Genomic DNA, 17,124 nt, shown 5'->3' with positions numbered 1-17,124 from the left:
CTGCATCCCATGGGAGCAAATTCTGTATAAATAGACATTTTGTGAGGATGCCCTTCATTTTCTCTGTCCTGAATCTCCCAACTTCTTCAGCTTCACTGGATTACCCCCAGGGTTCTGTGGACTTGATTTAGAAGCTGTAGCAAAATCTGCGACTCAATGAGTTCTGATGATGTCACACTGTACTCATACTTTCAGTGGGAACGAAACTGCAAAGGGTCATGCTGGAACTTGCCCAGAGAGGGGGCATTCTCTGGTTCAACGCGCAGATGGAGTATCTCTTGAATAAATTAGTGACCTTTCCCCCTTCCTGTTGCGCAAACCAAGGTCTGTCCGAGTTGAAACATCCCAAGAATAAAATATTTTCCATCCTCTTGGCCTCTCACTCAGCAGAAACTAGGGGCAGAAGTACTTAGAAAATCCCTTTGTGATCTCATGCTGCAGGGAGGGCTGTCTTAAGGGCTGTTGCAGGGAAGATGGAGCAAGCTTGTTTTCTCCTGCCCTAGAGGGTAGGACTTGAACCAATGGCTTCAAGTTACAAGAAAGGAGATTCTGACTGTACGTCAGGAAGAGCCGTTTGACAGTGGAACAGACTCCTTTGGAAGGTGGTGGACTCTCCTTCCTTGGAGGTTTTTAAGCAGAGGTTGGATGGCCATCTATCATGGATGCTTTAGCTGAGATTTTTGCACTGCTCGAGGTTGGGCTAGATGACCCTTGGGGTCCCTTCCAACTCTACAATTCTATGATTCTATCTCAGGCATAACCAGTGCTTTTTTTCTAAAAAAATATATTTAGGAGCACTCTCATTTTGACTCAAGAAAATCACCAGTTTATAGTTTAAATCGGGGGAAATAAATACAGTAAAAGGACAAAAGGACAAAGATTCACAAAATGTTTAGGGGTATGCATAACCCTGTGTGTGTCCCAGGGGAAAAAAAGCACAGGGCATAACCATTCTTGTTTGAATTTTGCTAGAACCTTGAGAGAATTGAGGATTTTAATGCTTCAGAGCACACACACTGCTCAAGAATTTCTTTTTGGGACCAGAACTAATCTTAGTTTTCACCCATGAATCTACTCCTGGTTCCCCCACCCTCAAATGTTCTTCCTTTCAGTAACCTAATTTGGAAGGGGAAGTATTTTGTTGTTGCTGCTGTTTGAAGCAAATGGTTGTAAAACAAAACAAAACAATTACTGATCTACTGCAAATTGCCTTGGAATCTAGTGATTCCGCCTGTCCTAGATTTCTGGTGGTTAGGGAGAATAGCTGTGTGTGTGTGTGTGTGTGTGATGGAGAGCCAAGATCTCTCAAGGTGTGGTGTTAAGGGAAGAAGGGCAAGGGGGAAGGCAGGGGCAAACATCCAGCTCTGTAGCTGTCTGGGTCCCAGCATATTTTGCTGCCGAATCAGCATTTGCTGGACTCCTTCTTGTGGCTGAAGTGCCAGACAACTGGGATCTGAAGTTCTGGTAAACAGTGCACAGCTGCTATGAAAGATAGAGCTCCAAGTTTGTTTGTTTTGTTTTCTTTCTTTTCTCCTTTAAAAGCATGACTGCTGAGGTGGATGGGAGACCGGATTTTCTTCTAGGTCTCCCTGCTGATGAAGAGGAGCAGGAAGCAACCAATTCATGGCATTCGGATGGCTCTCTAGAAGAACCTTCTGGGGCAGGTAAGGATTTGGACATTGGCTTGCTGGTGGTGGACACACTGATGCTGGACTCCATCTCCCATCAGTCGCAGCCAGCCTAGCCAGTGGTCAGGGATGATCAAAGGCAAGAAGATGCCTTACATCAGTGATGGCCAAACTCGGCCCTCCAGCTGTTTTGGGACTACAATTCCCATAATCCCTGACCACTGGTCCTGTTAGCTAGGGATGATGGGAGTTGTAGTCCCAAAACAGCTGGTGGCCAAGTTTGGCCATCCCTGCCTTACATGGAGCAAGAGCATAGCATTGTCTCACTGACTGGCTGTGACACTCTGGGACTTCGGACAGGGGACATTTGATGCCCTACTGGAGAATCTAGGTCAGTGTTTCCCATACTCTGGTCTCCAGCTGTTTTTGGACTACAATTCTCATCATCCCTGTCTTGCTAGCTAGGGATGATGAGAGTTGTAGTCCAAAAACAGCTGGAGACCCAAGCTTGGGAAACACTGATCTAGGTACTAAACCAGGAACTTTCTGCATGCAGAGCTGCTGTTCTGCCATTGGGCTGCAGTCCTCTCACCATTTGAGCATTTTTAACGAAGCTTTTTATCAGCTTGGGCTGGCTGTGGCCTTCTCTGGAGTGTAGAGGCCTCAGTTAGGCGTGCTTTGCTTACATACAGGCTAGATTGCTGTCATGCACACTACTCACAACAAAGAAATGACAACTGGTGCAGAATGTGGCAGCTAGAATGCTTGTTGGAGTTAGGCATTTAGACCACATTATGTCTATTATGTTCCCGTTTAAATTGTCTATTTGTTCCCAGGCCTAATTCAAGGCTGTGGTGTTAACCTGGTTCCAATCCATTTAGAGCAATATTCACTCTAAAGGTTTTAACTCAAATCTGCCCCAGCCAGCACTTGAAGGGTGCCAGCTTGACAAAGACTGATTTGAGGCTCTGGAGGTTGGCTTACAGCTGTACACAAACCTGCCCAAACTTTGAGATCAGCATCTGAGGCTGTGTATTTTATCTATACTATATAGTGATTAATTTCAAATAAGCAGTTTACAAAGAATATAAGATATACATTGAATTGTCAATAAAAATAAAAGTTAAAGACAATGTTTTTTCAGGAAAAAAAGATGAAAATATGAGTAAAATCAGTGGTTAAAAATAAACTTTATGAACTAAAATTATAGATTAAAATACATGTCACCTTTACGTGTCAGGGTATACTTGCCTAAACAAATGCTTTTAGCAGGCACTGAAAGGAACAAAATTCCTACTTAATGTCAATGGGCAGGGAGTTCCAGCGGGTAGTAACTACTACACTGAAAGATTGGTGTTTTTCAAGTGCAGAATGAACATCATGTGGAAATTGTACAAGTTCCACGGGTCAAAGTGTTCATGTGGGCATACATAGGGTAAGGTGATCTTCTAAGTCAGCTGGTCCCAAGTTGCTAAGGATTTTATATACTAATAGTAATAACTTGAACTTGTCCCGGTTACAAATTGCCAGTCAAGTGTCTGAATTAACACGTTACATGCAGACAGGATCTCACTCCTCTCAGTCAGTAGTCATGCTGCATCATTCTGCACTAACACCAGGCTCAAGTGGAACCCCACATAGATCGGGGTTGTTTTCATAGTTTAGAACTTCAGAATATTGTTTGCTGCTATGCTGTTATGGGATTGATGTATTTATAACTGTTGCAAACTGACTTGTTGAGGACAAGTGCACAGAAAGGTGGGTTTTTAAGTATCTAATGAACAAAAACAGTGGTACCTCGGGTTAAGTACTTAATTCGTTCCGGAGGTCCGTTCTTAACCTGAAACTGTTCTTAACCTGAAGCACCACTTTAGCTAATGGGGCTGCCGTGCCGCCGAAGCACGATTTCTGTTCTCATCCTGAAGCAAAGTTCTTAACCTGAAGCACTATTTCTGGGTTAGCGGAGTCTGTAACCTGAAGCGTATGTAACCTGAGGTACCACTGTAAATCCTTCTGGTGTGAAACCTTTTTCCAGACTGATTAATTGATGAGCTTTGGTTTGGGTTTTTGACTTGTTCTTCCAGGTGCATTTGCTGAACCTGTGCTGGAAGGTGAGAACCTTGTCAGGGTTGATCCTGAAGGATCCAGATCCCCTGGTGCTGCTTCCCCTGCCAGACCCAGTACCTTGGAACTTGAATCGGAAGACTCCACAACCCCTGAGAATGGGTTTGTCAGAGGAATCAGAGGGCTGGGATCTGCAGATTCTTCCAAAGAGGTGAGAGCTGTATCGTGTTTTGCTTATTTCTATGTTTTATTTAGACCCTTTGGCTTCAGGTATAAAAAGGCCTCCCTGAATGGCTGATGCAATAGAAACAAAAATGTAAACTAATTCAGCAGGAGCAATCCCTGACTGTCAGCATTTTGCAGGAGCAATTTACATACTGTAAATTTGGGCTTCCGCAATTAAAGTGGAACAAAGCACCCTATTGCTCTGGTGCAACAAATTCACTTTACAAACCTGTTTCGTTTTTGTGGCTAGAAAAGTGACAGGGAAATGCATAAAAAGTGTGGGATAGATGGTTGATCGTTTTTAAAGCTACGTAGACATGTTAGCCACAATCCATATCAATCCTATGATTTCTTAACAAATGCTGCTATTTGGTGAGTCCCGCCCCCCTCGAACCAGTCTTAAACAAATTGTAAAACTGTGAGTTTGCGTTTCTACTGAATTGTAGTGTGATTTCCCCCACTCACTGTTTATTGTGATGTGGGGTGGCTGGCACCAGCAACAGGAACACTCAGCTATTCTTGCAGATCCTGATAAATTGCTTTTCTCCCCCTCGATTACTTTCAGGGCAGTGTTGAATATCGACGAAAGCAAAAAGGTGAGTACCAGTAACATCAAATCATCCTTCGATATTACAAGCATTTCAGCCTATGCTAAAGCTGTGTAACATGTTCACAGATATATCATGGTTAGAAGGAGGAGGAGAACAGTTCTTTTTTGTGTGCCACCATTCACCAGACAAGGGAAGGGGGAACTTTTATGTTCCCCTCGGGCCAAGGTTGACAGGTGGGTGGTCAGTCTCTTGACATGATACCAGGTGACCCATGTTTGCCCTTGTGGTTGATCAGCTGATTGCCAGAGCTGCTTACAGCCACACATGGGGAATGTTGTCCCACAGTTATCTGAAGAATTATAAGGACTAGCAGAGCCTTCCCTTCCAGAGGCTCCTGCCCCCTTGAGAGAGCTGAATGCAATCTTTAAAGGGCCCGTGGTAGATTCTACAGCTGCATATTGTGGAGCGGCAGTGAGGTTACAGGGTCATCCTCCAAGTCCCTTGCAGATAGGGACCTGCTATCTGGAGGGCACCAGGTTGGTGAATACTGGTCTGGTGTAATGAGGAAGCCACAATTCTAGAGGCAACAGGAGAAGGTGAAGCAAGGAAATAATGAAAAGAAATGGGATTGTGCTTGAAATTGGCAGTCCTGTTCTTTGTAAAGTGTCATGCACACAGATTTCAGTTTGTCTGAATCGGAGTCCTTCTCCTGCCGTCCCTGGGTCCCTGAGGCAGGGGATGTGACACCTGGAACCCTGAAGAGGCACATTCTACACTGCAACATTTTGTTGCAGATTCCTCTTGCCTCGTCATATGGGATATGTAGGCCAAACTCATACCCACACTGTATACATTTAAAGCTTGAGGCTTTCTCCAGAGAAACATGCTGGAAACTGTAGCTCTGTGGGAGTTAAACTACAGTTTCCAGGATCCTTTATGGGAAGCCTTGGCTGTTCAAGTGGTATTAATGTGCTTTAAACCTATGGCGACCAAAGCTGCATCCCTAGAAGGATGGGTTGCTCTTGGCCCTTCTATAAATGCCTCCCTAAGTCAGCAAACTTTTTTTTAAAAAGTGCTTGTGGTGGAAAAATTACAAACTGTATACTATGAGCCTGATTTCTTTTAGTGAATTGCGTTTTGCATCCTGTCCTTCCTTTTTGTCATGATGACACCCCCACCCCCACCCCGCTTGTGTTGAGGAATGGCAACCCGACTGAGTCGCCGCCGAATCTCCTGCCAGGATCTGGGGCAGGTGGACTGCGATGGCTGGCTCCTTAAGAAGAAAGACCACGGGGGCTTCATGGCCCAGAAATGGAAGCGGTTTTGGTTCGTGCTGAAGGGTCAATCCCTCTACTGGTACAGCAACCCCAACGTGAGTGCATCCTAGGTCGCTAAGTATTTCAGAGAGTCATGGATCACCAAAGGGTTGCCCTGTTGGTTGTTGTTGTTGTTGTCGTCACCACAACAGAGCATCTGTCCACATTCAAGCTGTTAATCTACTTTCCCCCCATTTGAATTAGAATGGAATAGTCCACACATATTTGAACTTGTATATGAGGAGCAACTTCTGTCTTTTTTGTTCATATCAGTAGATGTTCACTTTTGTGTTTGTCCCTGCCTTCTAATTTGTTGACTCCTTTATTCCAATTAAGTGCTGATGCAGCACATACACTTTCCCCTACCCCCCTGCCAAGGAAGTGCGCAAAAGCACACAGTTGGGCAAGTGTAAATTCCCAGCACACACCTCTGTGGTTTTCTGGTTTTGCGCAAATCTGAGAGCTCCAAAGAAAAAAATACAATTTTTCCTTCTTATTTATTTATGTATTTATGTAATACTTTCTAATATCGCCTTTCTGCCTAGGCACCCAAAATGGCTTACAGTGTTAAAATACTACAGCAAATGAACGCTATAAAACATAAAATTGGTCAGGGGAGGGAGCAGTCTGACTGGAGCTGGCCCCAATGTTGTTTTTGCCTGCCTGCCTCCCTCTCTTCTTACAGAGCAGAGAGTGTCCTATACAACATTCAAGATACAATGTACAGAGATGGGCAACTATGCTATGGGAGTAGCAGGAAGTGACAACTGATCCACCAACCACCAAAACATTGTCTGCAATCCTGAGCGGAGCAGTTTGGAGCACATTTGCCCCCAGCTTATCAATGTATCTCCAGGGCAGTTCACAACATAAAATTACATTCTAAAAAACACAAAATGATTCGTTCTCTGCTATTGCTAGTTGCATCCAGGTTGCAACTGGTCAGTTTCAATGCAAGTTGAAGACCATGCCCATGGGAGCTGGCTGCATCTCTATGATCATGGATGACGGGAGCTGTGGTCCCGCAACATCTGGCGGTCTGCAAGCTCCCCTTCTTTGCTTTATAGCTTGCCCATGGAAGGTTAGGAGCAGCCTGTGGTTCCTACAGCTTTCCCTTTCTTTCTGTTGGCAACTGTAGTAGAAACCTGTTCAGCATTCCTGGGCTGCCGCTTTATATATGAGTAGCAGCAAGTGGAGCCAATCAGGGTGTGAAGTGCTGCTCTGTTTTAATTGGCGCTTTCCTTTCTCTTACCCCAGGATGAGAAGGCTGTGGGTTTCATCAATGTGTCAGCGTACAGGCTGGAAAGCAAAAAGGAACAGAAGAAGAAATAGTGAGTATGTGCAGTGAGCCTGATGGGTGGCTCTGGAGAGATCTTGAACATTGAACAAACAGGGGAAGCTGACTTCTACAGGGTCAGGCTGCTGATCCATCTAACGCAGTATCGTCTACACCACCCTGGGCTCCAAAGAGGGATGTGCACATCATAAATCCAATAATTTACTGACTGGCAGCAACCCTCTGGGGTTTCAGGCAAGAAATCTTTTTCAGCCCTCCTTGGAGATTCTGGGGATTGAACCTGGGAACCTTCTGCATGCAAGGCAGATGCTCTTATCACTGAGCTACAGCCCTGCTCATAAATGAAAGGGAAATGCATCCATTAAGTAGGGAGAAAGAATGGCCAGGACCAACTACCCTCTGAGAATCACCCCAGCGGGGGGTTTCAACTAGCAACAGTGTAAGATGCTTACTGTTTTTGTTTACTTCACCTACTAATTGCTTCCTGTAAAACATTCTTGAGCAGTTGAATAATAAAAACATCAGTGGTATATTGTGGAATGTGAAACAGGAACCTCAGGTGTCTGATCTGGTTGGGAGGAGGAGGAGGTTTGGATCCCAAGGAGGGCTGTCAGAGGAGAGTTCAGCTCCCATAGCACAGAGTTCCCCAAGCCTGATATCGTCCAATGTGGAGCCACTTCCAGCACCTCCACCTGTCAGCAGGGAGGCTTCCCCTCCCAGGGTGGTGTTTGGGGGAAAGTCTGACATCAGTCTGGCTCCAACTCCACTCCTGACTCCCAAGGATGTGGCAGTGTCAGCACCGGGGCAAACATACCTTACAAATACAGCCTATGTGGAGGAATAACATTGGTTTGCCCAACCCTGAGGCTCTAGGTGCAAACTGCATGAATTGAAGGGCCCAACCCAGGCACATGTCAAGTGTTGGATCAATGTCTTACCTACCCCTAGCCAGGGCTTGTTCAACTCCTCTGCGCTTCACCTGTTTGTAGCCCGTAGAGCTGTGTTGGGACGCTGTATTGATTTGCACAATAAAGCTTTCAGAATGGACATAGTGAAGAGTCCAGTTCCAGGTCTAAGGGGAGGAGAGCCAGGATAAAGGGGAGGAATATGCAAAGCAGTTTAGTGAGGACCGAGCATGCTCAGTGGGCATGGAATGCTGACTGACTGATGCATGTGACGGTTGTCATGGGGGAAGGAAGAGGGAAAGGAATACCCTGGAAGAGAGCTTGGCTGAACGGCACCCTGAATGTGAGCATTCCATGCTGCAGCACTCTGTTGCAGGTCCCGCTAGTCGGTCATATTGTTCAGTTCATCAGTCATTTTATTCAAGTTCTTGGACCATAATTCTATCACTCTTTCATGTGCCTAGAGTAGAATGATCTTTCTCAGCATATCCTGAGCCAAAGAGGTTGGGAGAGTGAAGTTGCCCACTGCAACCATTTTCAAGCCTTGACACACGACTGTAACCATGCAGATTTGTAGTTGGGTATGGGCGGGCCTTGCAAAGAATCATGGGGAATTCCACCACAGCCACCTTTTCTCTTTTTCTGCAGTGTCTTCCAGCTTACCCATGAGAAATACAAGCCCTTTATCTTTGCAGCAGAGACCCTGGCTGACCTGAGCATGTAAGTAGCCGCATGGGAGTGGCCTGAGCAATCTCAGGTTCCACCCTAGAAGCAACTTTGGGGACTGATGCATCCATGCAAAGTTGTCTCAAGTAGTGTTGCAATCCTTGACAGATGTTGCCTGATTTCCCTAAAGGCCTCACTGCAACCTTATTGTGGAGGGCCATAAACCGAGAAAGATGACCCTAGTCAAATTCCAGCCAGGGTTTGCACAGAAAAACAAAAACTGTGAAGAAATCTAGGGAGTATCTGTTATCAGCTGCTTCAAGCTGACAAATTCCTGAGTCTGTGTCTTTCCAGCAAATACCCAAATACACTTTGGGGAATGAAGTCATCAAGGGGAGTTGAGAGGCAAAGCAGCGTTAATACTGCTAATAAAAAGATCATATTCAAGTAGATATTTGTTTTTAGTGATTTCATATACCGCAGTGAGGAAAATTGTCTTGAGCATCTGGGTAAATCTCAAAACAGACTGTTTCTCTTCCCAGGTGGGTCAGCCGTTTGATAACTTCTATGATGAAATACACTCCAGTCCATAAATCTGTTCCACATAGGCAAGAAGGTGGGCTCTCAATACTCGATTCAAAATGTTTATGTCTCAACTTTGTAATTTACAAAAATCACTAAACTGCATCCTTGAAACAGCAGTATCAGATCTATTACTGCATTGCAGGGGGTTGGACTAGATGACCCTTGGGGTGCCTCCCATGATTCTATTATTCTACTAAGAGTGCCTAAAATGCATTAAATTAGGTGCCTGGCAAGCATCCCGGGATGTGAGAATTCCAGAGGCAGGAGAGTGCCGTTTCCACAGTTGCTATCCATTTCTGATAGAAAGGTTATCTGTAAAAGGGCATCCACTTCATAAACAAAACCTATTCAGCATATTCTCTCTCTGTAAACTGAACGGACTCTATTGCCTGTGATTCCTAAATCTATCTTGATTCCTAAATTCAGGTCCAGAGATGTTCCATTTGGTTTTGGCAGACAAGAGTCAGTGTTGTAGGGAGTGCTGAGCTACTTCACCAAAGGTCCAACACTTGGTTCATTTCTGTGTCATGCTAAGCCAAATCATAGGTCTCAGAGAGATCACAGCCACTTTGCTCCTCCTCAGATCCTGCTCCTGTGAGCTTAAGCCATAATTCAGCAGGCATACGGTTTGACTTGTTCCAGGCAAACTACAAGCTGCAACCAAGGTTTTTTCTTGGGTTTACAGCTCATGGTTTTCCTGGAGGAGGCAACCCACAAGATTGGTTTGGGACGCCACACTAAGCTAAGCCATGGCACAATTCATAGGAGCGCAGCAGCAGCAAGACTGAGGGGAGGAGTGCAGTAGGAACTCATGTGTTCACACGAAGCCATAGTTTGGCTTTGTGTTATGTGCAAACTGGTTCTCTGAATAAAGCAGCTTCCTCCATTTCTGTCTTGGGATTTCCAGAGACACAAACTTATGTGTTTTGACAGTGAGAAAGAACAGTACCACATTCTCTTTAATTGCCCCCTACAGAAAGGTAGAGAAAATATGTCTCTTGCTGGGACTGAATTTCATGGTGAATTTCATGTAATGGAATGTGATTGGACATTGAGAATTTTCTTTGAAAAAATTCCCCTTTGAACAGATTGCTACAGTGAAACAGAAGCAGAGGACCCTGAGGATGACTCTCCTAGGCATAGCTTTGATCTGGTAAGTGTCTTATGGAAGGATCATCTTTACTATGCACCCCATAGTAAAGATGTGTGACCCAAAAGAGGTCCCCTGTTTGAAATTGCGAGCCCATCCCCATTTATCTGAGCTATGGAGGTAAGTGGGAATGGACTCCCACACTCAGTGCCTGCCAAAAAGTTGTGATAATGCTATATTGATGGTGCAACTGAAATGTTGCTGTGGGGAGTCCCCTTTTCACATCAGGCATGGCATAAGAATACCAAAATGGGCTTATCCACCTTTCTTCTTGTCCCACTTTTTTCACCCTGGGGAATACTGCTCTTTAGCACTCAATTGGAGCAAATAGCAATTTGGGTTTTTCCCAGATTGATGGTGGCTCTGATTTAGCACTAAAGAGTGGGTTTTCCCTGGGATAGGAGTAGGGCAAAACCACTCAGACCCGTGAGTAGAAAGTGAAGTTCAAGCGGAAAACCGCTCAGACTCGTGCTTTCTAGACATGGGACAAGCAGAAGGGTAGACGAGCCTAATGATAATGAATTTAGCTCTTCTTGACTCCATTTCTTGCATGCTATAATAAAATCTTGCTTTCTTTCAGCCAAAGCGGAGGGAACTGGAAAAAGATCAGCTGCTAACAGGAGCCGTAGGGAATAACGAATCCCCAAGCAGGAGTCCTCTGGGTAGTCCCCTCCCAAGACAAAATGCAGACCACAGCCCAGCATCGCCCTCTCCCACAGGTGAGTTTCACGTTGCCTCCCCCTTCCAAGTTTATGTAAGAAGAAGAAAATGCAGCCTGAGCAACACAGTTCATTATTCTTCTCTGTGAAAGGCTGTTCCTCTTGTACTGGCCCTGCTCTCTAGGGCAGCACAGTTCTAGAACGCTTTTGCTTATGGTTGTCAACCTTCTGCCTCATGAAGATCCTTCAGGAGAAGAACTGGAGTCTTTGATCAAGTGTCTGAAGCAAGGCGGAGTGTCACTCATTGGGAAACAGCAGGTGTTCACCCGCGAATATTACCGGAAGTCCTTTGTCAAGCGCAACAAGAACCCAGAGATCAACGAGAAGGTTCATCTTGTTCGGACCCTCCAAAGTACACTCAAGGTAGGTGTGGAGCATCACTTTACACTGGGGAGGGGAACATCTTTCAGCCTGAGGGCTGCATTCCCTTCTAGGCAACTTTCCAAGGGTCACATGCTAGTGGTGGTCAAGGCCAGAGGCAGAAGTGGCCAGAGCAATAAATGTGAATTTTACCTTTGTACACTCAGCTAGTTTCTATCAACAGTTGCACACACTATTGATCATTCATCCCTCCAGACAGGCAGGAAGCATGATCACAGTTCAAGAACATGTTCTGCATAGGCAGAAACACTCAAGGAATGTGCAGAGCAAGGTCAGAGAGGGGGGGGGGTGACCTGGGGAGAGGAGGTGTAGCATGGAAAGTGAGGGGTGGACTAGAAGTCAGGTGTGGGGAACCTATAGCTCTCAAGTTGTTGCAGAACTACAACTCCCGTAACCCCGGGTCATTGGTCATGCTTGCTGGGGCTGATGGGAGTTATAGTTCAGCAAGATATAGAGGGCCAAAGGCTCCCCACACCTGTGATAGATACCACAACCAGCATGGAAATGCAACAGGCTGGCATTTTCCTAAGCTTTAAAATCCTTGCAGTTCTGGGCTTCAAAGACTTAAAAATAAATTTACAAAGAACAGTGCATCAGCATTAAAGATGGGACCTTCCTTCCTCCCTCAGGCAAAAACAGCTGAACTTCAGCTACTCGATATTCTTCTGGATGACTCTGAACTGACCTCTGAGAAATTCAGAGCATGGAAAGAACAACATCAGGAGTTGTACCAGGAAATCCAGGCCTGGTGGGCCAAGAGGGTGAGCCAAGAGGATGGCGCAAGAACAGACTATGTGTCAGACTTCAACCCAGAGGACGCTGTTGCTGCTGCTGCTGCTGCTGCTGCTCCATAAACTATTTTGTCAGCAGGATATGTGCTCTGTGGATATTACCTTCCTCCCTATTCCCATAAACAAACTCAGATGGTCCTCTCACCCTAGAGAGAAAGAATATGAATGACAAAGAAGAACTTCTTGCTGAACTGAGAGATTAGGAAGATTGTTTGTTGTCATGACGGGCATTTTGATTTCATCTGGGTTTATTTTAAAGAAGACAGACACATGTTTCTGACAGTGCAAAAGAGAAGCCTGACCCAAGGGAGCAGGACACAAACTGCTGTCTGTGGACCAACATCTTGAAAAAAGCTGAAAAAGCAAGATTTTAAAGTTGCTTTCCGTAGCTTTGTTTCCCTTGAAAAAGTTATTCAGAAAGCAGCAATTTCACTGACACGTTTCAAGTTGAAACTCTTATGTGTAATTTTAATAACTAAAAAGGCATCCTAGCAATGTGTGGTTTTCAATTTTAAATGACCGGTGGTTTGCATCAGGAACTAGCATGGGTGGGATAAGCATGTGCAAGAATAAATAATACTGGCTACGTGTACTATTAAACTGCAAAGAAAGGCTCTGACAATATATAGATTCAAGCCTATCAAACATGTTACTTTGCATATATCTTCAAAATGATGGCTTTCAAATTGTCCAGTCCCAAAACAATGAAGTGTACGTTGAGCTATAATAAATCAAGTATTTTTTTTAGGACAATGCTTATCCTTTTTAAAAAGAACACTCTTGGAGCAGTATCATCTCCTGCAATTCGAATACACCCTTTTAATCTTGTATTTATATCAGCTTCCAGCATATTTGTGTTAATTATAGCCATCCAAATAGATTTCCATTTTCAGTGGGCCCATGCAGGCTTATTTGGCAGAGGCGGCTGTAATGATGAGGCTGTAATGATGCATAGATAGTGTCTGGCAGGACATGCCCTTTTAATACCCCGCAATGTCCCTGTTGCACAGTCACTGTAGGCATTGTGGGAAATCGGCTGATTGGTGCTGACAGCAAACCCCACTATCCAATCAGGAGCACCTTTTAAGGCCCCTGCTTTTTCCTTTATAGCCACAGCTTTAGCTGCCCTATACAGGGGCGTAGAAAGGGAGGTGCAGGGGGTGCGGCATTCCCCAGGTGTCATCCTTGAGGGGGCTGACAAAATGGCACACCGTGGGAGTCGGCACTTACCACAGGGCCTGGCCTGCAGCGCGCCCAATCCATGGGTCTCTCCTGGGAGCGACGCTGTGGCCTGGGGCCCCACACTGCCCAAAATGGCAGCATGGGGCTTGCATCCGCCATTGCGGCGCCCCATATGCAAATTGCCACGGCATCCCCGCGTGGCGCACCCGTGGGCAGCTCGCCCCACCCCCACCACTCCTGGTGCCGAAGCGGCTAGCTACGCCCTAGCCCTATACTTGGTCACATATGACTTGCTTGTTGGGCTGGAGATTCACAGAATCATAGTTCCCCCGTGCTGTTCCAGGGTAACTGGGTTCAAACCCCACCTGCCCCTTTTAAAACTTTGGGCAAGCTGGTTTACCATAGACAAGACCAGGAACAGTGGTTACCTATCTGTTCAAGGAGTTTCCTCCTAATTATTTATGTTGCTGCTGGAATTATGTATATTTTTTGCCATGAGCTTGTATAATTTAATATGCCCTTTTTGTGTTGGTTGTTTAAAGTCCTTTGTTGATCTTTTTGTAAGTCACTGCATTCTTTTAAACAAAAAAGTAACTTCAGCTTCAAAAATAATAAAATATTTAATAGGGATATGTTGCAAGATCAAAAAACTTGCAGAATACTTTTAAAAAAACCCAAAACCCTGTAAGTGCTGAATGATAAATATTTGTTTCTAACTTCTCATTTCCTGCAATTCTTTCCAAGAAGTGGATGGGTTTTGTTTTGTTTGCTCCAAAGCTCTGCATACCTTCACTATTATCTAAACGGAGGCACCAATACAGCGCTGGAGGAACAAGTATCCTAAAGACGGAGCTCTTGGCATTGCAGTGCAGGATTCTATCACAAACATTCCTTCCTAGTTATTCATTGATGGGTGGAGGCAGGAAGAGAGGGAGTGGCAGTGTTAAATTACTGACCATAGTAAAGCTTAAAACCACTTTATTTCCAAAATAAACACAGAATCTCAAAAAGAATCCCACAGTTTATTAATGCTTCCTCTTAGCAGTAAGACTTTGTCAAAATAGGAATGCTCCATAAATCTAAATCCTCAGGGAAATCAAAAAGCCAAATTTTAAAAAGGTAAAGTATTTGATCAAGATACATGCAAGATAAAGGGGAGATCCATACATCTTTAAAGAACATTCAATGCACATTTAAAGCACTTGACTTCCCCCAAAGAATCCTTGGAATTGCAGGCTCATTCCTACCCATTCCTGGGAAGTCTGTTAAACTAATATATTATAAAATAACTATCAAAAGAAATAAAAGCATTACAATTACATAAAAATAAGTAAAACACAGTATTGTTTTAATGAACAAAGCAGAGCAGTATAGATCCAATCAAAGAAGTGAGTCTCATTAAACAAAGACCAGGATAAAGAGGTATGAATCTTCAGCATGCAAGGAAAGCTGTAGAATGGACATGCCAGACTCACTTCCATGGGGAGGGGTACGTAGGTATGTAGTTTTTCAGATATTTGGGGCCTAAATCATTTAGGGCTTTAAAACACTAAAGTGAGCACCTTGAACTGAGCCAGGAAACAAACTGGCAACCACTGCAGCTGTTTTAAAACGGGTTATGCGAGTTCTAAAGGCAGTACTATTTTGGGGGGTGCTTTTTGCATGTTGGATAGGTTGAAGTTTCTAAATTGTCTTCAGTTGCTCCCCCATGTAAAACACATTGCAGTAGTCCAGCCTTAGGTTCACCACTGCATGGAATATGGTGGACAAGACATTTCTGTTTGAGAGGGACCATAGCTAGCAAACCAGCTGAGCTGGAAAGAGTCACTCCTAGTCATGGTTGTTACCTGAGCTTTCAGTGACAGTGCTGGATCCAGCAGCACCCACGAGTGGCAGACCTGTTCCTTCCAGGAGACTGCTACCCCATCCAGGATAAGGATATGATGAGTACTGTTCATCAATGAATCCTTGCAGCATCAGCATTTCAGTACAGTGGTACCTCGGGTTACATACGCTTCAGGTTACATACGCTTCAGGTTACAGACTCCGCTAACCCAGAAATAGTGCTTCAGGTTAAGAACTTTGCTTCAGGATAAGAACAGAAATCGTGCTCCAGCGGCGCAGCGGCAGCAGGAGGCTCCATTAGCTAAAGTGGTGCTTCAGGATAAGAACAGTTTCAGGTTAAGTATGGACCTCCAGAACAAATTAAGTACTTAACCAGAGGTACCACTGTATAATCTAATGTCTAGTCTAGATTAGAGTTGAATTCAATTGGATTTACTCCCTAGTAAATGGGATTGCTGTCTTAATCCTCATGTTCCAGCCCTATCTCAGTATAACCCCCCCCCTTCTAATTATGGTTGAAATGTGCAGATACATTATATTCTTATATCCATTACACCCTACCTGTTGACCTGTCCACTTTAGCCTTGACAGGTTCATCTCCCAGTCTTCCTGTCATGAAGCACAACACACATTTCCTGATGAGCTTTTGTATCTTCAATTTGCAAGTCACCACTGAGCCACATCCTACAAATATTTTTAAAGAGTGCATGCTACCACATACAAAGGTTGGATTAAAAGACCCACCAACCCGTTTTGTTCCACCAATTATCCTGAAAAACCGAATTCAGTTCCTTAATAATCCACGTAGTAGGGCATAGGTAGATTCCTTAAGCTGTTATCATGCTTCCTTTGGAAACTTGTAGCCAGGCACATCCCAGCAAAGGTCTTGGCTGCTCCTCCACTCCAACCTAGATAGACACATGTTCCAAGATGGAATTTGTCCATATCTGGGGTCTCTGTGTTTGCAATGTTAGATAGGACTCTGTATGCCATATAGGATGCTGCATAGAGGTATAAGACTCCAGAGAGCAGGAGCAGGAGCCCAGAGCCTCCTGTAAGGCAGTAGTTTGGATGTTCAGACCACCAGCGTGTCCCCACATGGGTAAGAACATAACTCAGGAAGCCACCAAGCAGAGAGATGATAGTCAGGGCCCTCACCATCTGAACAGGCCAGGAGATAGCCATCTCCTCTGGAACCGGCTGGCATACCTTGTCTTGTATGCTGGTCATCTCCATACAGCTCTCCCAAAGGCCGTCACTGAAGGAGACATCTTGAGGGAAGCCAGGTCTTTTGGGGAACTCCCGCCATTCTGGGGTTACTGTAGCTGCCAGCATCAGAACCCATCCCATGGGTGCAACCACCAGTCCTAGCACCATGGTGCCGGTTGCCATAATCCACTTAAAATGTCCGTCCTTCCTATAGGAGAGCTTAAACCAGACTTGCTTGTCTCCCTAATTTTGGTCTAGCATCAGAATCCAAACTGTTGCTTTTATAATTTTAGTAGCCACATCAGCTTCATCTCTTTCAAAGCACAATTACAGACAACTGGGAAAGGAGCTCACTTCCTAGAGGGCAAGCGTCATAGCACAAATGAGACAAACCAACTCCATTGAGTTACATATTAATGATCCTTCTATTTCTGGACCCTATTCATGGCCAGTCATAATGAAGGCCTTTAATCATTAATAAGCAACACACCAGCAGCATGCACAACAATTAATCTTGAATGATTATGCTCACATTTATAACCTAACCCACGGTGGAATCAAGGAGATTGTAAAATTAAAACAAGGGAACAATTAACAGTGGAAGGTTAAA

The 17,124-nt window shown here is 44.7% G+C and overlaps 1 protein-coding gene across 2 annotated transcripts in view; it reads left to right on the top strand.

Annotated features, from left to right (window-relative positions):
- Positions 1-12,773, top strand: part of CNKSR1 (connector enhancer of kinase suppressor of Ras 1) — a 31,362-nt gene extending 18,589 nt beyond the window's left edge. For both annotated transcript variants that reach the window (XM_053398699.1, XM_053398700.1), the window contains 11 exons: positions 1,543-1,664; positions 3,713-3,903; positions 4,483-4,513; positions 5,668-5,840; positions 7,042-7,115; positions 8,635-8,706; positions 9,195-9,268; positions 10,326-10,390; positions 10,968-11,106; positions 11,288-11,469; positions 12,117-12,773. In XM_053398699.1, coding sequence (XP_053254674.1) covers positions 1,543-1,664; positions 3,713-3,903; positions 4,483-4,513; positions 5,668-5,840; positions 7,042-7,115; positions 8,635-8,706; positions 9,195-9,268; positions 10,326-10,390; positions 10,968-11,106; positions 11,288-11,469; positions 12,117-12,341 — 1,348 coding nt within the window. In that variant the 3' untranslated portion in view covers positions 12,342-12,773. The remainder of the gene's footprint in view (positions 1-1,542; positions 1,665-3,712; positions 3,904-4,482; positions 4,514-5,667; positions 5,841-7,041; positions 7,116-8,634; positions 8,707-9,194; positions 9,269-10,325; positions 10,391-10,967; positions 11,107-11,287; positions 11,470-12,116) is intronic.
- The last annotated feature ends 4,351 nt before the right edge of the window (positions 12,774-17,124 follow it).

Source organism: Podarcis raffonei, chromosome 8 (genome assembly GCF_027172205.1).
Source record: "Podarcis raffonei isolate rPodRaf1 chromosome 8, rPodRaf1.pri, whole genome shotgun sequence".
NCBI classification, from domain to species: domain Eukaryota; kingdom Metazoa; phylum Chordata; class Lepidosauria; order Squamata; family Lacertidae; genus Podarcis; species Podarcis raffonei.
Note: the sequence above shows the minus strand (reverse complement) of the source record. Positions and strands in the feature narration are given on the sequence as shown.